At 46.5% G+C, this 21,560-nt stretch overlaps 1 protein-coding gene across 1 annotated transcript; it reads right to left on the reverse strand.

Moving 5' to 3' along the window:
* Positions 1-9,269: 9,269 nt before the first annotated feature.
* On the reverse strand, positions 9,270-14,321 carry LOC146182119 (solute carrier family 60 member 1-like). Its single transcript, XM_084575898.1, has 4 exons — positions 14,313-14,321; positions 13,031-13,157; positions 11,144-11,302; positions 9,270-10,407 (listed from the first exon to the last, which is right to left on the reverse strand). The coding sequence occupies exons 1-4, from the start codon at positions 14,319-14,321 to the stop codon at positions 9,410-9,412; spliced, it is 1,293 nt and encodes a 430-aa protein (XP_084432024.1). The 3' UTR covers positions 9,270-9,409.
* Positions 14,322-21,560: the final 7,239 nt, after the last annotated feature.

The raw sequence follows: 21,560 nt of genomic DNA on the forward strand, positions 1-21,560 counted from the left end.
GCCCCTCCGTAAAGACTGGAAAAACAGTGCTCATGCGCAGTGGAGCCCAAAGTGAGCGACTTCGTTATACTGAACGGGTCTAGAACTAGCACGTCGGAATTACACCATGGTGTCCCCGATAACTTAGCCAGGGACAAAAAATAAACTATAAAGAATAGGCATATTGATGCGGTTGCCTTACACACCTTAACTTTTTTTTTCTCAAATGGGCTGACTACTGATTATTATCTACAAAATATAAGCTATGAAATATCGACTTTAAACAATAAACATGCCTTCATTACTACGTTTTTATTTAGGTGCAGAGAAGGAAAGCCTGCGCATTAGAAATAAGCCCACGTTTGCAAACTGCCGCGCAGCTGCCATAGGATGCTGATCTCCATTCATGACTTGTCAAGAAAGGACTGTCGTGCCTTGACAGCCTCTTCTTTGCTGTAGGCCGATGTGTTGACCGTAGATGCGGCTTCCGCTACTCAAGTGACGGGGACAGTTGCAGTGAGCAGGCCGCGCTTCTCGGGCGCGATAAAGAGGTAATAAAAATTAGGAAGACGCCCACGCGTAGCTTTGCGAGTAGACGCAATAGCCCTTTTCACCGTTGAAAGTCGAGCTAGTTGGTCAGACGACATGATGCACAACGCAGCAAAGTAGACGACGAAACACAGGAGAGGCACACAATACACACATTGTGTATTATCCTTGTTTATGTGTATGTGTGTATTGTGTGCCTCTCCTGTGTTTCGTCGGCTACTATGCTGCGTGGTGCATCATGTAGCCCTTTTCACACCGCCTTATCATTCCCAGAGCTTTTGGCATTTAGAGACTGGTACACAGTTCGGAAAAGTGGTAAGCGGCTTTAGTAATAATGATAATTCGTCCACACAAAGGGAAATGCGCAGCATCTGTCCCACTTGTTTCTGTGGACACCTGAACAGCACCGTAAGGAGGGGAGGAAGGTGGGAGTGAAGGCGGAAAGGAAGAAAGAGGAGCCCTAGTGGACGGCTGCGGAGTAATTTCAACCGCCTGGAGAGGAGGAGGACAAAACATCTTTATTTATTTAGTCAGCGAAAGGGGGGGTGGGGGGGAGGGAACCTCAGTCCAGGGTCCTGGAGATCTCTAACCGTATGGAAAGGGAGGATAGCAGTTTTACTGCCGCTAAAGATGAATCTAGCCTTCGTTCCGACGCAAGCGAGCGCTATTGCGACCTCTTCAGCCGTGTCTATGTTTTTGTTCCGGATGGTGGCGGAGACGACTGGTGCGCCGCTACCATCGAATAACGCGGCGACTACCCCCCACCCCCAATCGGCCGCTTGCAGCGTCTACACAGGCGAATTCTTTTATTCTGAGTTATTTTGCTGTTTTAACCAGTGCTTCTGCGCTCTTTTCCTTTCTCTCCTTGCGGTATTATGGGTGCACATTGCGGGGGAGAGGAGGGACAATGATGTTCTCGCGACATTGTGGCGGTAGGGCAACTTTGTTGGCTGTGCCCCTATTTGATCTTCGACCCACCCACTGGGTCTGGCGGCAGCATAGAGAGCTGCCTGAGGTTTTTACACTTTCGTTTTACAGATTGCTGCCCTTGCCGGATTGCCATGTTACAGCAATGACACACCTTCGCTTGAGCAACCGTCAACTGCGCTGCGCTCTGTGACTGCCGATGCGTCAAGAGTCTGCACGTTTACGTCATCCCTGGAATACTGAAACGTGTTGCCAAATGAAGAACGACAACTCGTCATCTGGGCTACGATCTACCGGAGATACAGCATATCGCCCGGGACCACAGCGACACCTGGGAGCTTACGCCGGGATAATAGGCCATTGCCACACGTGAACTGCTTTAGGGGGTCTGGCGGCAGCATGGACAGCTGCCTGAGGTTTTTATGCTTCGTTTTACAGATAGGTAAATTTCACAACTGTAAGTACTACCGAAGTGATGATCGGTTCTTACTGCTGTTGCCAGACCCCACTTTGCATTGCGAAAAATTTGCTGCTTGTTTCTGGGAATGCTGAGCCCAACCCGAAACCCCCGCCAAAATCCGATGTTGAGTCGAGATCAGGAAAAATGCTGGGTGAATTACTGGTTGGTCAAGCCCGCATTAGCCAAGAACTAACGCCCCTTACTGCTAAAATTGCCTCGTTTGACAAAACTAGAGGCGGCTTCTGCTGCCACTACAGACGTCAACCTGCGTGTTGAAGAATTAGAAAGAACTGTCTGGCACAAAGGATATTACGCACAGCATTGATAGAGAGAATTATAATCTTGAGAATCATTCCCGTAGAAACAACCTAATCATACATGGCTTGGCTGAATAGCCTGACGAGTCACCCGATATGCTAATCCAATCAATAACGCATCTGCTGACCAGAAAACCAGGTGTGACGTGTGATTGTATCAAGCGCTGGCAACGGTTAAGCGTTCAAAGAGTTGGGAAAGTAAGGCCTGTGATCTTTAAACTGTTCGATTTTCGAACAAAGTAAGCTATAATGCGCAGTGTTAGCAAACTAAAGGGATCCACGGAATACATAACCGAAAAATTTTCGGCGCAAGTGCGTTCTGTGTGTAAATTTCTATGGGAAAATTCTACTGAACTTAAGAAAAACGCCAGCAAATCTCGTCTGCAGTTTGACCATCTTTTTGTCCACAAAGTTCGGTGCTCGTGGGATGCTGTTAATAATTCCCTTGTAAAAGCGCCGGCCAGTACAATTGCGCAAAACGATGCTTGACTTCCACTACAATAAAACACTTTTGAACGTGAATGCCCGCAGTTTGGTCAATAAGTATGTTAATTTTAATTTCCTTGTCGAATGTCATGAGCCGTCAGTTATTTGTGCCACGGAAACTTGACTAAACGAATCAATTTCCGATAAAGAATTCACGCCCCCTGGTTACTCGGTTATTAGAAAAGATAGGCTCTCTGTCCGCGGTGGTGGTGTTGCACTTTTCATAAAAAAATGGTATCGAGTATGTGACGCTGGCTGAACTCACCGAAACAGACTATCTCGTGCGAGGTTATGGTATGTAATTTGTTTGTAGGAATTGGTGCTGTATACCGACCACCAGATGACGATAAAAATTCCGTTCTGGTTAACACTGACTATATAGTGAAGCACAGACTTCATGGCAGTAAATTGATTGTCTGTTGGGATTTCAACGCACCCCACGTCAACCGGAATTCCTCGATCGCAGTTGGCCGTGACAGGGCTCTTTGTAATACACTGATCGACTTGGCTGTCTCATTTGGTTTAACTCAAGTTGTTGATATCCCCACTAGAGATTGCTCCATCCTGGATCTTGTGTTTGCCACAGCAGATTTGATACATGAAGATTTTTATTGTGAAGTTGTAGAAGGTCTGTCCGATCACGATGCCGTCTTCGTTAAATTTTCTGTTTGTTTTTCTGCTAAAAAGCCAGCGTACAAAATTGTCACATATTTTTTACATGCTGACGACGATGGTATATTCTTTCCGTGCTTGCCGATTCCTTTTATGGTTTCCTGCTTTCTAGCCAATTTTGTGGCGTGGATGAGTTAGTGGAAAACTTTTACGCGATTCTGTCTGAGTGCACATCAAAATTTGTACCGAGCAAGTGTGTGAAACGCAATGCTAAATATCCATGGTATACCAGAGAGATAATACAGCTTATCCGTCACATAAAGCGACTTCGTCGGCAATCCCGATTCAAAAAAGACAACTAGGATTCACAGTTGTGCACATTAAAGACAAAGCTGAAAACTAAAATGCATGAGGCTTGAGAATTCTATTACAACAATACTTTCTCGATATTCATTAAAGAAAACCCGTCAAAATGTTGGAAGACAATCAATCCACCTTCTCCAAACCGATGTTCATTCATCATTGAAAACGAGCCCTGCTCTGACGCTAAAAATATTTCGGAAGTCTTCAGTACGTATTTTGAATCTGTTTTTTGCGTTTATAACAACACTGATCCTTCCTTTGCGCCACGTTTTTCACCAGTAGCGTTCCAAAATATTGAAATATCATATTCTAGAATTCCTAAGCTCTTGCTTAGTATAGACACTGCCAAAGTCCTAATCCGGATAATATTCCTAACAAGTTCTGAAAAGGTATTCAGAATGGTGTGTACGTTATCTAACAATATTTCAGTGCTCACTCGACTTCAGCAAAGTACGCGGATTTGTAAGGTCGCTAACATGTCCCTATTCACAAATAATTTCTAACTATAAACCAATTTCATTGATATCTACCTGCTGAAAACTGATGGAACATGTTATTCACAAGCACATTATTGAATACTTAGCTAACAACGATATCTTTTTAAAACGTCAGCATGGTTTTCGTGCAGGGTTTTCTAATGTTACTCAGTTAATTGAATTCACGCATGATATTGCCACCTCTCTTAACAATCGTGAGCAGGTCGACGCCATTTTCGTCGATTATTCTAAAGCTTTCGACAAGGTATGCCACCAAAAACTAATCTCCAAACTTAGTACCTATCTTACAGGCTCTTACGGTGATAAATGACTCGAATGGAGCATAGATTACTTGCACCTCAGGACTCAGTTTGTTAGCTACAATCAAGAAAAGTCATTCCCGGTTCACATTTCCTCGGGTGTTCCACAGGGCTCTTCCGTTCTGGGTCCCCTTTTATTCATAATATATATCAATGATGCCATTTGTTTCTAATACTCCTGTTAAGCTTCGTTGGTACGCTGATGATTGCGTTCTGTGTTCCAATGCTTATAATGTCAATGATCAGGCTCTACTAAATAATGTGTTCTCTTCTTTTTATGAGTAGAGTAAAACTTTGCAAATGGAGATTAATTCTCAGAAAACGGTGACAATGACCTTCATAAATAAAGACTATTACATTTCAAGTACGGCAATGCAGAACACACATTAGAAAGCGTCCACGAATTGCGTGATTCCGTTCTCTCAACGTCCTCTGAGCAGCGTCACCTGGCGACAGATAGCAGAGATATTGTAAAAATGAATAAGAGCGCATTTAAAGCCTGCTGTATTAGTTGCCTCAGAGGCGCAATGGATTGACCTTACTTACCTGAGCACTTAGCGAATAAAATATATGTTCAAATCCTTTGTTTTTAACTTTTTCTGAATTTGCATCTTTAATTGCAGCATCAAAATAAGTTACCAATATCTTTCCTGAGGGGTGTTTCCCTTTAGATTGCATCATGCGATGTTTTTATTTCTTAGCCACAAAACCAGCCGTGAACACAGCCACGAGACAACAGCATGACAACGTTAACACTATTTAATTATTTTCACCGTAATCATTTCCTGCCTTTAGTGAGTGTACGTTATCTTTAGGTTGCGTTCACACACACTTCTCGGTAACAATCGCTGTTTAACCCGCTGAGAGGCAACCAGTGACGAGAAAGAAGTTGCGGTACCCTACAGTTGAGGAGGCGGAATTGCGCCCACGAATTCAGGTACCTTGGCGTAGTATTATCCCCGAACCTAAAATGTCATAAGCATGTTGATAATATATGCGCAAAATCATTACAAAAGTTAGGCTACCTAAGAAGAACTTTAAAAGGCGATACTAAAGAATGCAAACTAACAGCTTATAAATCCCTAGTCAGGCCGCTTCTTGAATACGTGTCAGTCGTGTGATCACCTCACCTTGTGCATGGCAAAGATAAACTTATACAGAGAAAAGCGAGTAGATTAATTTTTAACCGGTGCGATCAAAACTTTTCTCTCTCACATATTACCATGTTTTATCATTGAATTCCCTCGAGCATCAACGATAATGTGACTGGCTTGCAATGCTACACAAAATTGTGCACACATCCGTTTCTTTAGCTGCCCCCATTTCATTCACTCGTCGTTCTACACTTGTGACCCGTCGGACGGATCCCATGAACATCACACCATTCAGATCTTTCCTCGATTGTCATAAATTTTCTTTTTTCCCGCATACAGTTGAGATGTGGAATTCACTTGATGGTGCGTTGCGACAGCTTCCACCGGCGCAATTTGTCAAACAAGTGCATTTTCATGTGTTATGATTTACTTTTTTATATATGTATGTAAACCACTCCTGCTATGTCTCGAACCTGAGACAGCAGTATCTGTAAATAAATCAATAAATAAAGATGGTTCGACCCGTGCATGTCCTACTTAATATCTCTTGTTGGGCGGTTCTCACCACTTTAGCAAGTTCCGTCCAGCTATTATGCACTCCTATGTCTAGCAGGCGTTCCGTAGAGGAAGAGAGTGATTGGTAGACCCAGCGCCCTCTTGAACCAACACCTGATGAGCGCAAAAGCAAAAGACTGATGGGCGAGTTGATACGACATTCTGTGTCTGGCGCTGTGTCTCGTCTCTTCCTCCCTCGTGTTTGTGCAGGTGCGCTGCTTTTTTTCCTAGCCTTATGAGCGCGTCTATCTTATCTTTTTCATTGGTCCTGATGCTGAGGAACGCTGTGGAATAGCATATTCGCCTTATTATATATGTACGCCTGCCTTAGTCTCAAGAGGCTTCTCTTTTTGAGGCCTCTACCTTTCAGTGTAATCCCCTTAAATATCCCTGTTACTCCGAACTTTTCATATACAACCCAAAATCAATGAGGTGCCAGTGCGACTTTAACCCCTCGTCTTCCCCGGCACGTGTACCGGGGGCGGGTAAGAGGACACCCATTTCCGATAGAAATAAAAGTTGTGCAAACAACCAACCAACCTTTCTAGCAATTTTAAAGGCGTGCTTCAGTGTTGTCTCTACCTGAAAGTCTGCCGTCGACACGTTTGCGCTCACTTCAAATTGACCACAATTTGCCCCTACATCAACAAATGAGTTGAACAAGTTATGTATTGCTGTGTGCCGTAGAATTTCGCGTCCCTAAAAGAATCAACGCGACACCAGTGCGAAAATGATCGCTCCAAAAACAGCCGGCACACCATGGAGCGCCGTTTTTAACTGCGCAGCCTCGTTTTTGACTGCACAGATCGACGTATTCAGAATGCATTAAAATGCAGCGTAGCTTGACCAAAAAAGAAATATCCCTCACCTTGCCACTGTCGGAAACCGAACGATTGCCGCATTGAAGAGCGACCCGGACGCAACAGCACGAAGAAGCACAGAGTTTGTGAAAAAGCTTAGGAAAGCTCACATGCGCAAACGGTCATGGCTTCGTTTCGGTATGCTTCGATGCAGCACGCTGGATGTGTCACTTCGCCGATAGAGGGCGTAGGCCATGACCAGAAGGCAATGGCTTCACTTGCTATGTAACCAAGAAGCAACATGCGACCTAACTTTTATTTTTGAAGTTACGACTAAGAATCGTCGCTTTTTTATCTTTCCAACTTTGGCCCGATTATCGGGCTCAGATAGCCGGCGAACTCGCTGCATCATCTTGCTCCGTCACGGACGTATAGATGGTTGGCGGCTGCACTGAAACCGCATCGGCTCACCGCCAGAATCCGATTTCGTTCACCCAGGCACGCATACGCCTCAGATCAGCACGATAGCGGCGCGCGAATGTGCTACACACGTGGGTTTCTACTTCATCGGGCTCTTTTTGGAGCTGAGTAAAATGATTCGTGCGGAGCTTGCCGCATCCCAAAACGTTTGAGCTGGAGATTCTGAGGGTTTTTTTCAACAGTACATTATAGTGTTGAAAGTCAGAGCTCTTAATGCAGATACTTATTCGTAGTGAACCAATTAGCCTAGAAACAAAAAAAAATTGTCAGGCGAGAGAGGCAAATCCCCCCAAACATGCAATCACTTTCGGTCGTCTGCTCTTTATATACCATTCTATACTTCAACCTCAAAAATTCAAGGCATCTTGAAGGTTTAGGACATTTTGCCTTGCTTTTTAAACAGAATGGAACACAATAAATTTTCCAATGAACGAACGAATTTATTTATTAATTCATATAGTTGTTTATATATTTATCTATTTATTTATCTATTTAGAAATAGAGACACGGAGACATTCTATCAAGAGGAGAAGGGTGCTATGTTTTTTAAGGCAGAAATCCCGTCAGCCTCTCAGTTTGGGTCACTCTGGTAGCCAGGTAGATACAGCACTTGAACGTGAGGTGGCGCAGGCTGAGTGAATATGAAATATCGAAATATCGAAGAAATATCGACTTTAGACAATAAACGCGTCTCGAAGTTTGAGAGCCTCTCTAGAAACCCTCGATTCCATAGATTGATTGCCATCGAATACGCCTCAATCATTTTTCCCGAGTTGCAGAGAAAAATGCGAGTTGCAAATTAACCCACGTGACTAGCATGTTGGTGTACCGCAATCCTGCTACTATATATAGGGCACTGCTCTTCGTTATGGCGTCTCAGGAATGTGCTACCGTGCCTTGACAGCCCCTTAGTTTCTGGAGGCCGATATGTTCACCGTAGATGCGGCTCCTGCCACGCACGCGACGGGGCACGTTGCAGCGAGCAGGCCACGCTTTCTGAGCGCGATACAAAGACAATTAGGAGGACGCATAACCGCCTCATTGATAGTGTAATAGCGCTTTTCAGAACGCCTTATCGATCCGCGATTTTCTATCTTTGCGAGGCTGAGACAGAGGTTAGGAAAGTGGTAAACTTCTTCGATGGAGGCGAAAAGCAAGGCGCCCGTGTGCTGTGCGTTGTCAGTGCACGTTAAAGAACCCCAGGTGGTCGAAATTTCCGGAGGCCTCCACTACGGCGTCTCTCATAGCCTGAGTTGCTTTGGGACGTTAAACCCCACAAACCAAACCAAACCAAACCATCTTTACTTTGGTTTGGCTTTTGTGGAAAGGAACCCAGACTGCACAAGTCATTGGCCCAATATTGGTACTGCGTTAGTAATGTACTCCCAACATAAAATCAATGTATTGCCAACATAGTGCCAATATTGGGTCGATTGTTTGTGCCGCCTGGGAAAGCGCGGTGTTTGTCTCACTTCTCGGTGGACATTTACAGTTACAATGAACGGCACAAAACTGGAGGTCATTATGTCGTCATTCCGAATCCCTATCGCTAACTTGACTACCACATGGATAACAAATTAGAAACGAAATGCTAGGACACCACTCTGAACACTGCGCACAGAATGGTTGCATCAACATTTTGATACGAAATCATGTGCATATTTTTTCGCCATGTTTTTTTTTTTTTTTCTATGCGCCCATGGGCTATGCGACGTCAGTGCACGTAAAACAACTCCAGGTTGCCTAAATTTCTGGAGTCGTCCTCTCGGCATCTCTCATAGCCTGAGTCGCTTTGGGACGTTACACCCCTTGAAACCATCCAAACCGAATTCTCTTTTACGGCGACTCCTTTTCTATCCAGCCACTGACAGAATCTGTTACCGGTACAGAAGATCCGTGCTCAGATTACACTCGGCCATCCGTCTTTCCGAAATCGGAGCACCGGGACATGGAGTGTGCCAAGAACGTCTAGATAAGACATTTCGTGGAACTTATTCTAAGTTAACACTCTCCCTCTCGACATTCAGGAGCGGCCTCTTTCTTACGTAAGAGTACGTAGCAACAAAAAAGGTCGCGCACAGCAAGACTGACACAAAGCACACGTAAAGGAACTGGTTCGGGCTGCTGTCCAGAAACTGGCCCACCAACAGCGACGGCGAAAACGTGCCGATATCCCCCACAAATATGACTACTGACATCATCACGTTGCTGAAATGAATATAGGAGACCGTCCAGGCAACCACTGCCGCGTAGAGAGGTGCCTGGCTGATGCCCATGAGCGCGCTGCAAGCCCAAAGCATGGGAGCGCTCCTGGAGCCCCACACGAGGAGCACGGTGCCTGTGACGACGAGAATCACGTGGGACAGGACGAGCATCTGGAACGGTGATATCTTAATGGTGGTCAGTGCGGCAACCAAGCGGCTGGCCGCAAAGCAGGAGAAGTAGACGGCCGCCAGGTGCGCTGCTTCCGACTTGGTGAAGTGCAGGTCGCTTTTGACGGCGTAAGCGGTGAGCATCTGGGACGTGGTGCACTCCAACGCCACATATACGCACAGGTAGACGCTAAGAAGGACCAGCAGGGAGCGGCTGAAGAACACGTATTCAGTCTCTGACGGCACAGGCTTCCCGCCCTGGGATGATTTGACGTCAGAGCTGTCGATGAAATACGACACGACCATGGCGATGACCAGGAGCAAGTGGAAGGCACTGACGATGCCAAACGAATAGTAGACCCTGCTTTCGCCACCGTAATGCTTGCCACTGACGGTTTTGTTGAGGAATGGCTCGAAAGGTATGTAGCCAGATTCATTGAACAGGTCCTCGGTTAGGTTGGCCGTCTGGTTTAACGTCTCTCTGCCGACACCGCTGGAGATGAAAGGATCGGTGATGAGTGGCGCCACCGCGCAGCCGGCACCGAAAGCTAGGTGGTAGGCCTGCAACGGAGGATTGCTGTTCTCAGGCCATATTCTGATGATCCATACGTTTGCGCCTTCAAAGAAAAAAAAACGGCATGGCTATGTAGGTTGAAATAATTTACCAGGCAAATCTCACGTTAAATAGCTCTGTGCATGCCGGTATCACACTTTAGTTGATAATCGTTACACTGTACTGTAGGATACTAAGAACCTCATCTCTGACTGTGCCCATGCTGTCTTTGGGAATTGAACCTGACAACGTTTAACTCTAGAACCTTATCTAGTGAAGCTATAGTTTATAGCATGTACTGCTCGAGCAATTAAGGGGAATTCAAAGAGATATCATAGGACTTAGGTCAGATGGATAAATGATGCATATACTGTACTAATTGGGGGGCACTTCTTGTGCGGATGTGGGTTACAGATGAGAGCTAGGTGTATAGATTCATGGTCATAACCATATAGTTCGAAGTTCAAGGTTTTACCAGCATATGGCCTATACATCAAGTCATTAGATTCACGCACTCGAAAGCTTCTCTGAAAGCAGAATCAGCAAGGAAAAAATAAAAGCAGCATACCATACTGATGGGCGACTGAAATGCCAAGATAGGCAAGAAGCACGCTGGCGATCAGGCAGTGGGTGACTTTGCCATTTGACATAAACTTAAATAACAGGAGGAAATTATTAGCAGAGTTCGCAGAATGCAAAAATTTACTAACCCTGCATACTTACTTCAATTAACGAAAGAACCGAAAGTGGACATTCACTGTGCGCGTGCTTCATTAATGCTGGGAAGAGGAGCGCCTCACCTATGTCAAAGGCGAAAGAGCTGATGGCGCCGAAGAAGACCATGGCGTGGGAGAGGGCCAGGCTCCCGCTCAAGGGGATCATGAGCACTGTGACGCAGGTGACCACCATCATTAGGATGGATACAATCTGTACATTATACGCGTCGTACAGCTTGCCTCCTGCATCGGGAAAAAGCACGACAACGCACGCTGATGGAGAAGTTGGTACGACATTACAAAAGTGCAGCGGCGTACCAGCATTGCAAAATGGGCACGCTCAACTTAACAATGCGAGAAAGAGAAATGCTTCATAATCTACTCAACTCAAAAATTGGCAGCGGCTTAGCTCTGCTATGCCTGAATATACGTAGCGTAAAGCTTAAAGCGCCCGCGGCAGTGCGCTCTGGGAAGATTCAGTCTTCCGGGCCTCTCTCGCGGCCGCTCTGGGAAAGCGTCTTGTCGTGATGGTATATCGCGCTCCCCTTGTCGAACACAACTAGCATTTTATTGAACGCATTAAAGGTCGCCGGCATTCTATATTCGTCTACAGAAAAGGAAAGGCGCAGTATCTGTCACTCGCGGAATCACACTCTCATTCTCACTGTAGACAAGGGGAATTATAAAGAGCGTTTTACGATCCGGGGCGTGGCGCGCTGGGCTGGGAATCCAAGGAATGGAGGTTCGATCTCCCGGTGGAAGACAATGTTTATTCATTTATTTTTTAAGTATCGATTGAGTGGTGATTGGGTATAAGACTTCTGGTTAGTCCCTTTGAATTTGGCGGCTCTCGCGCATGCGCATAACGGGCGGCGCACACACGCGAAATTCGCTCAGCATATGGGACGGGGCACAATTGAGACGAGAACGCCACCGGTGAAGCCAGAATGTAAATGCTATGATCTGGTGCTCGTGTCACGGCAGAAATATTCAATGTTACTCTAAGGAGGGCGTGGTTCTGCTGATACATGTAAATTCATTAAATTGAGTCATTAACTGACATACATAAGAGGAAGCGCAGTGCCTTGAGTATCATAGAGCAGGCCTGATACGACAGCTTCTATGATATAGTGCCGTTTCGCAGAGGAACATCAATGTTCGTTAAGCATCGAGATTTAGGAAGGTATGATACGCCAGAGACATTTGCGGTACTGGCACCGATGAAGTTCTGCGGAAGGCTGCATTCAAGGGTATTCTGTGCGGGGAAGCAATATATGAATTTGTCTTTTGCCACCACAGCACACACTGCTCCTAGTAAAAACAAAACGACCCCATAGTTTTGAAGCGAAAGCTTTCCTACACCATGTATCAGCCAAGGTCAACCTGACAGGCCGCTTGACCTTCAACGAGACAGAGGTCACAGTGTTGCTATGTAGCTTGGACATGGTACCACCGCTTGAAAACAAATACAGCATCCCGTTTTCCCTCTTATAGTTGACGGCGTCCTCGACTTCATAGTCTCGCCACATTAATCGCAGCAAATCCACCTCTGTCAATATCTAAACCAAAGTCTAACAAAAGTAGCACAGCGCTTTCGCTTAGAATAACTATATATAGCCTCAGCCATTTTTTTAGAGATAGCCTATACTGCTCGTTCCACTAAAAAACCGCTGCCGTCACTGCAGACGCCGGTCTTAAATGAAAAATGCTGACAGGTCGACAGTGTCATGACGTCACAACCACATGACCTCGCGTGGGAAGTGCATGTTCAAACTAAGGCAACAAATTGGGGGAGGGTAGAAATGAAGCCAAAATCGGTGCAGAGGTTCCTCTAACGAGGTATTTCATAAAATAAAAGAAATGCAGTAAATGCATTTCCCGCCATTTATGTACCGATGTTATTAACATTAACTCGCACATTTCACTGGCAACCCTCGGGTAAAGTCAATTGAGAAGGAAGGTCTCACGCACCAACAAGGGAACCAAGCAGGCCACCAACACATCGGGTCGTGATCAGGTGTGACACACTCGCGATGTCGGAGTCGTAGATCTCCACCAGGTCCAGCAGGGCCACACCAGTCAGAGTGATTATAAGGCCCTGCATGAAGCACGACCATGGCAGTCGGACAAGCGGCCTGGTCCATCGGAGTTTGGATGGAGATAGTGTTGTGGTCCTCTCAAATAGCCGGCAGAATGTGTCCTCGTACCTTCCTGAATATATCGCTAGACGCCGGACAGAAGTAGCAAGCCAGCCTACATTTGCCATGTTCTCTAGATCAACAATGTCGCGGCGCCCGCAGAGGTGCAGTGTAGTTGTCGAATGATTGGAATATTTCCAGCACAAAGCCGACCTATGACAATTTGAAAGCAAATATGTACTGTGTAAGCAACCAGTAGTAATCGGACCAGGACTTGCCTCCTAACCTTTCGGGGCTAGCCTTGCGGCCTTTACATTCTAGATTATCAGGGCTCATCCTTTGTCGCTCGTGATGGAGACTCTCAGTGGACTATGGTATAAAAGTCCCAGCACAGATAGTTGCCACTGTGGTGGGGAAAGGTCAATTTGAAAGCAGCCCTCCAACAACTTTGACATGACAATTGTATGTCGTCTCCAATCAGAAAATGGAGGTTTCTTAAAGCAGCGGCTTTATATGGGAAGAATACGAGGAAGTTTTTAATCAACATGGATTCTAGCAAATGCGGGGGAAGAGGTTCATTACTCGCTGTCTTACGCTTTTTCTAGCTGACGCCTTTCTACGGTTATACGTGGCCGCTTCTGGCAACATGGGCAGATTACATCATGCTCTTCAAAACGAGCTTGCCCCTGGCGAGTGGTACTTAATAGGTAACATGGCAGGGCACTGTTTTTTCGGCCAAATACCGTGTTATAGAGGCTGGCGCGGCCACTGCCGACTTTTGTGCTAACAAATGTCATTTTGTTATCAACTTACTCTACTGTAACCTGTAGAGTATGTACAAACATAAAGCATAGCCATGACTGTGATATAATGTTTTCGCGTCCTCACAAATGTCTCTGGCGAATTTTTTTGCTCGTGCATTTCCGAAATGCACCCTTCGCGGACGAGATTCGGTTTGGCGTCTTTGAGCTCTCCGACTTTGCACTACGGCGGGTATGTTGTCATGCATGTGAGTGAGTCAGAAAGAATGACTGATAATTTTCCCATAGGTCACGCGCTGAGATATATCATTAAAGCGCAGAAGTAGGTTAGCGCACGCCAAAAATCTCACTCACCAGTCCCATGCATCCCAGGCACAAATTACATGTCTGGCCCAACCGGAGCAGCATCTGGCCGCGTGGAGAGAGCATCCTCTTTGTGGAGCCGTAATTTCTGTTAAATTTCTGTTAGAGTCGCGACAGAAACAAACTGCCTTCTTAACGAACAGCGCAAAATCCTCTCTTGATCCACTGGCAGCACTCGCAGGGACTTGGACTAGTTTCGAGAGGGTCCCAACGACGGGGTGACTGAAACAAGATTAGGCGCTCACCTGGCCACTCGCGTTTCATGCACGCGCAAGAAGAATATCTTATCTCTAAATTGCACGTTATTGACCCTCATAAAACCGCTAAATATTGCGCCGCTCGTGTTCCGAGGGAGCTGACTCCACAGGCGAGCTAGTTTCTTACGGCAGCAATTCATCCCGATATATCTCTCCGTAGAAAAACACAACGGGAGGTCTGCCTTGTTTCGTCGTGAACATATTAGAACATAATTAGATTAGAACAGATTAGATTACAGCCCCTCAATTTACCTGTCACCTTTCAGCAACAAACTGCACATGAGCGCTATTGGCTAAAGCAGCACCAACGTTACGCTGCAAAGTGGTTTGCGTTTGTGTACTGGGTTTAACGTTCATATATATACTGACTCGATCTATGTATGAAGGACGCTGTATTTGAGGATTCCATAAAATGTCTATTCCTGGCCTTAAATTTTTATTTTTTCAACTTAGACTGACTTCACACTGGACATCGGCACCTTGCGATTCACCTCCCTCGAAACGCGGCCATCACGGCGGTGACGAACTCCTATCCCTTGACGAAGTATTTGAGCAGCCTAGCTATTGAGCTCCAGCTCCACGGCCTTAACCTTGCAGCACTGCGATATGTACTGATGGTCGCCTTGCATTACGCCATCTCTTACAAATCTTTTTTTTTTTTTTACTTTTACAACGCCATTCTAAACTATCACTCACACCGAATGCACGATTAGCTCAGATGACGTGTACATACAGAAAAGGCAAATTAGCATGAAGTTCTCTTATCTAGTATTTAATGACTGCTGTCAAAGCACAGAAGGCAGGGTCGCGTCAACGTCATACAGGACCAGGCAAGGTCTACGCATGGCGAATTCTGAATGCATAAATCAGTGGTGTGAAACACGCTTCGCACGTGACACACAACCGAGATGTAGACAGCTATGGCAGTATAGGCGATTGTTGTGTCCCCTAAAGTGCATACGTAAACGACGGAGTCCGGCCCAACTCCTGACGGATGCTCCCTCGTCTATTGTGGGAAAGGATGTGTTATCTCAAAAGTCTGCCTCGAGTAGTACAAGGAGAGTTTTAGACAGAATTCCTGGACACGACTGCTTGTACTCTTGTAAACGTGTATACCGCACTATGAAAGCACTCCGTGACGCTTCGATGCCTGGTGTGTGCAACAATAAATACTGAGATATCACCACGGCTGTGATCGACATGTTAAAAAAAAAAGCATCGTGATTTCAATAAGCTTTCCACGTTACAGAGTGTTCGTTTTCACAGCTCTTGTTTTAAAAAAGTGTGGAAACGTAATCAGCAACATTTCAGCGACAGACTTCTTAGAAATCTAGATATCCATAATGCGCTTTCCATAGGAAGAACAAAAATGCAGAGCAAACAGATATAGCAACATCACTGCGATGACTCAAGTCATATAAAGCTCTTGTCAAAAGTCTCAGGCCAACTGGCTTTGTTACACCAGCCAGCCGTGCAGTGCAGTGCAGAAATAAAGGGGCTCGACTCCTGTAAGGCTTCAGGGGAATAAGCATGGCCATTTACGGACTCTTTTAACGCATATAGTGGACAAAAAGAAATATTTCACTATCGGTCAAGTCCCATGGCGCTAAAAATTTCAGTTAAAAATTCAAAATTAGGAGTATAAAAACCTCTCGTGAGGTCTTACAGCGGCCAGCATCCTCATAAATGGTTGGTTGGTTTGTGGGGTTTAACGTCCCGAAGCGACTCAGGCTATGAGAGACGCCGTAGTGGAGGACTCCGGAAATTTCGACCACGTGGGGTTCTTTAACGTGCACTGACATCGCACAGCACACGGGCGCCTTGCTTTTCGCCTCCATCGAAAAGCGGCCGTCGAGGCCGGGATTCCATCCCGCGTTCTTGGGAACAGTAGTCGCTATGTACGGATTCGGGGCCATGATATATATGTTGTATGTGATAAACGCAGTGCCGTAGTCAGAAAAACCACTAACCATCACGTTCTACCAAACAATATAATCAGACAGATTTTATTGATGCACAAAACTAATTGCGCTATACGAGGTAGTACCAACTTTTAGCATTTCGGACAACACTATGAAGCGCAAGAATACCTGCTAAGCAGTTGGGGCTGCGCCTACAAGGCACGAGAGCCGCAAGCTGCCTTACCTTGCTGTGGTGTAATTATTAAGGACATCATGAAGACGTTTTTTAGCATGCTGCTAAAGAAAAGGACTCAGTCGCTGCCCCAAGCTCGCATATAACACCAAAATGAATCAGCGATCGCATACATCGAAGAAATGACACGCTTGTTCTGTTGTGCCGACCCCACAGTGACAGGGAAAAAAATGGGGAACACTTAAGCTCCACCTTTAAGGGTATGAAGTTACCAACCCACACATAAAGCTCCGCTTTAGCCAAGCCGTATGAACGTGCCTGCGTGTCCTCTAGGGGTAACGTGAAAGCAAAGGTACTGACAGGCTGATTCTGATATTTCCCAAATGAAAGGCGAGGCCCGAGTTGGCAGCTCCCGCCAATAGTAACGTCAGGCAACCTTACGTCACTCAGTGCTCGGCCATGTCAGCTGCCAGCTACCGCTTGCCAGCGCCATGATCGTGATTTTTCGCTCACAACGCACACAGACGAGGGATTTTAGGTTAAAAGGGATTTTCACAATATCGCGTTAATAAAGTCAACGTCTTTGTGCAGGGTGCCAGGGGCAACTCTTCGTGTGACCGATGCGATGCCAAGGGAGGCAAGTGCTATTATCGAGTAGATTCAGGATTCCCAACATCTTCCAATGCAACAAACCGGCACAGATTTCAGCAGTCCTCATCCAGTCACATTACCTGCCAGCAACTTCAGCATGCTTACACAGCAAATCCGCCAAGATTAGCTGTGAATACTGCTGCCGACGCGAGTGCAGCCTTGCGTCGCACCACTGACGGAAGCCGTTCGTCAGAAAATGCAGCAGGCACTGCGCCTTCCTGTAAGGATGGCTTGGACTCCAGAACCCATAGCCATGACTAGCGCCGCCGCAGTACGCAGTATAGATACACTATGTCAACACATCACAGAGATCCTATGTTCCGCACAGCTGACGGCGGGAGCTCGGTGGCTCTCCAAATCTCCGTCAAGCTTCGCAAAGAAAAGCGGACGTATAGAGGACCATCAATCATTCACTTTTGCTTTCAATGCGATGAAGCGTGCGGGCCATATCCTTCCCCATTACTGGCATACGGGCAAACGAAAATTCGTTGCTTTTCCTTTGGCATTCTTCGACACTGTACCCGGTAACAGCCAGCGAGCACGGGAGGGCGATGATTAGTCAGACCCACTCACCTCGCAGATAACAATTACGAAGAGACCGTCTGCAGAATTTACACAAGCTCGTCTAGGGGAAACCTAGGGAAAGGAATCTGGAACTTGGCTGCCTACCCACAAAACGACGACAAAATGACGCTGCCTACAAGCGAAATGATAGCGACACGCCCTAGCGGCGATAAATGCACATGAAGAAGCTTCGGTCGGGCTCTAAATCAAGCGTACGATGCGAGGGCACAAGCGTCCCACCTTCGGTCGCACGGTCGACGGTCGCACGGTAACTATCCTTGGTGGACACAGAGGGCCGACTACTCTGTTATAACTGGGCAATTCGCCACTCGGCCGAAGAAACAATTAATGCTGCTCGGACGACCCGCAGAAACACATGAGACAATCTCATCCCCTCTTAGGGACGAGATGATGAAAGACAGTCCCCCCCACTCACTTAACCTGTTACTTTTCTTCGTTTATTCAGTTTCATTTTAATATTTCTTTTGTGTTATCCAAAGCTATGCAATGGAATAATTTTCCGAGTCTGAAACAGTGACAATTTCATCTACACTTTCTGTAGTGGAATTTTTCTGCACTATGAATTATTTACTCCTCATATTTTTTCTACATTTATTTCCCTGCGGTAAGCGACAGCCCCACAAAACTGAACATCGGAATTTTAGAAGAAAAATTCTTTTTCTACTTGTTTGAAGTCGAAGACTACAACGGAGAAAAAAAAAAAAAAAAACGCGCGCGTTTTTCACCGGGAGTAACCTGGAAAGTAAACAAACCTAATACCGCACAGTTGCACTGATATATATTTACGTCGTGGGTAAGAGAAGATATACATCATCATAATTATCATCATCATAGTAAAAGACAACATTAACAGCGCACGTCAGCAACATCATAGATAAATAACAAGTATCATCAAACACAACATTAAAACATGAAATTTAAAGAGCTTGTCGCATTGAGTCCCTGTTTTAATGTGAGCGATGGACATACCAGCCACTCGTGAATGTTATATTTGAACCGTGAATTTTATACATATGTATATATATATATATATATATATATATATATATATATATATATATATATATATATATATATATATATATATATATATATATATATTGTAATAGGGCGTTTATTGACGCTCAGATGGAGAGCTGTTAGGAGAGGACCTTGCAACGGCGAGCCCAGCGTACTTCTTCTTTGTCTTCGTCGCACAACGCACTGGTGCATGTTGATGGCTGAAGTGCTGACTATCACAGTACATTTTCCCCCGGGTAAAAAAAAAGGAGCCATCCTGGCGACTTATGGCGCGGAAAGCACAGCGGGGTCATAGAATGGCTTCAATCGGTTCACGTGAACTGTTTCACGACCACGGCGACGCAAGTCCGCAGAGGGCGTGACGGGCTCAACTACGTAGTTGACTGCAGATGTTTTCTGGAGGACCCTATATGGCCCGTGGTAGCGAGCAAGAAGTTTCTTTGAAAGGCCAGGGATTGTGGAGGGCACCTAGAGCCACACCAGAGAGTTCGGGAGATATGACGAAGCTTCGCCGGTATCACGGAGGTATTTTTGTTGCCACTGATTTTCTGTTGTGAGAGAGCGGGCGAGCTGACGGCATTCTTCTGCGTATGTGACGGCATCGGATAGGGGGGAAGATTCGGAAACGTCAGGGCGGTAGGGAAAAAGTGTGTCCATGGTACAGGGTGGCTCGCGCCCGTAAAGGAGAAAGAATGGAGAGAATCCAGTAGTGGTCTGTGCCGCGGTGTTATATGCGTAAGTAACAAACGGTAGAACTTGGTCCCAATTGGAATGGTCGGTGTTCACGTACATAGCCAGCATGTCACCGAGAGTGCGGTTGAAACGTTCTGTGAGTCCATTCGTCTGAGGGTGGTACGAGGTAGCGGTGCGGTGTATGATGCGGCATTCTTTCAGGAGAGCCTCAAGAGCGTCTGATAAGAAAACGCGTCCGCGGTCACTGAGCAGTTCGCGAGGGGCACCATGGCGAAGAACCAGGTTTTTCAGAATAAAGGCAGCCACGTCGCGTGCGGAAGCAGAGGGCAGTGATGATGTCTCAGTGTAGCGGGTCAGATGATCCACTGCCACGATAATCCAGCGGTTGCCAGCTGAAGTTGTAGGAAGGGGACCGTATAGATCTATGCCGACACGATCAAACGGACGGGCAGGACAGGGCAACGGCTGCAATGAAGCAGGAGACTTGAGAGGAGTTTTTCGGCGTTGGCAAGACTGGCAAGAGCGGACAAAATGGCGGACGAAGCGGTACATTCCACGCCAGAAGAAGCGTAGACGCAAGCGCGTGTAGGTTTTCAACACTCCGCCGTGGGCGCACTGGGGATCAGTATGGAAAGCAGCACAAATTTCGGCGCGGAGATGACGGGGGATGACTAAAAGCCACTTCCTTCCGTCGTGAAGATAATTGCGGCGATAGAGCAGCCCGTCACGAATTGAAAAATGGTGAGCTTGGCGGGCAAGCGCCCTAGACAAACGACCTGGAGAGTGACTTGAAAGAAAGTCCAGAAGTGTAGATATCCACGGGTCGCGTCGCTGTTCCGTGGCCATGTCGATAGTGGAAAGCGAAGACAAATCGTAGGCGCAGATCTCATCATCAACGAAGAGGGAGGCAGCGGTGAGCGCGAAAGAGCGTCCGCGTCAGTATGCTTGAGGCCTGAGCGATATATGACACCAATGTCATACTCTTGGAGGCGAAGAGCCCAGCGAGCAAGGCGGCCGGACGGGTCCTTGATGGACGCCAGCCAGCACAGAGCGTGATGATCAGTGACCACATAAAATGGTCGGCCATAGACATACGGACGGAATTTGCCGATGGCCCAAATAATGGCCAAGCATTCTCTTTCCGTAACAGAATAATTTGACTCTGCCTTGGTCAAGGTGCGGCTTGCGTACGCCACCACATAGTCTCGGATACCAGGTTTGCGTTGGGTGAGAACGGCGCCTATCCCAATACCGCTAGCGTCAGTGTGAATCTCAGTTGGCGCATTCGGGTCGAAGTGGCGGAGGATGGGAGGCGAAACCAAAAGACGGCGTAAAGTGTTGAAGGCGTCATCACAAGCAGGTGTCCATGCGGAGAGGTCGGAGCTGCCGGAGAGGAGCTGGATGAGAGGAGCAATAATAGAGGCGAAATTTAAGATGAAGCGGCGAAAGTAGGAGCACAGGCCGATGAAACTTCGTAGCTGCTTCAGTGATTTTGGGCGTGGGAATTCGGCAACTGCACGAAGTTTGGTGGGATCGGGAAGAATGCCATCCTTAGAAACGACATGACCTAGAATAGTTAGTCGGCGAGCAGCAAAGCGGCACTTCTTCAGATTCAGTTGGAGGCCGGCGGTAGCGAGACAAGTTAGAACGTCCTTCAGTCGGAGCAGGTGGGATTGAAAATCGGTAGAAAAGACTACGATATCATCGAGATAGCAAAGACAGGTTCGCCACTTGAATCCACGAAGCACAGTGTCCATGAGGCGTTCAAATGTGGCCGGGGCGTTGCAAAGCCCAAAGGGCATGACGTTGAATTCATATAATCCATCTGGTGTGATGAAGGCAGTTTTAGAGCGGTCAGCGTCATCCATTGGCACCTGCCAGTAGCCAGATCGTAAATCCAACGAGGAGAAAAACTCGGCGCCCTGCAAGCAGTCCAGTG

Source organism: Amblyomma maculatum, chromosome 8 (assembly GCF_055883805.1).
Source record: "Amblyomma maculatum isolate TAMU_Amacu chromosome 8, ASM5588380v1, whole genome shotgun sequence".
Classification (NCBI taxonomy): domain Eukaryota; kingdom Metazoa; phylum Arthropoda; class Arachnida; order Ixodida; family Ixodidae; genus Amblyomma; species Amblyomma maculatum.

Excerpts from the sequence above, each read along its gene's own strand:
- LOC146182119 (XM_084575898.1), bottom strand. Across the intron at positions 11,303-13,030 it reads CCTGCTTGGTTCCCTTGTTG|GAGGCAAGCTGTACGACGCG; the intron begins GTGCGTGAGACC and ends TTCCCGATGCAG. Across the intron at positions 10,408-11,143 it reads CTCTTTCGCCTTTGACATAG|GCGCAAACGTATGGATCATC; the intron begins GTGAGGCGCTCC and ends TTTTCTTTGAAG.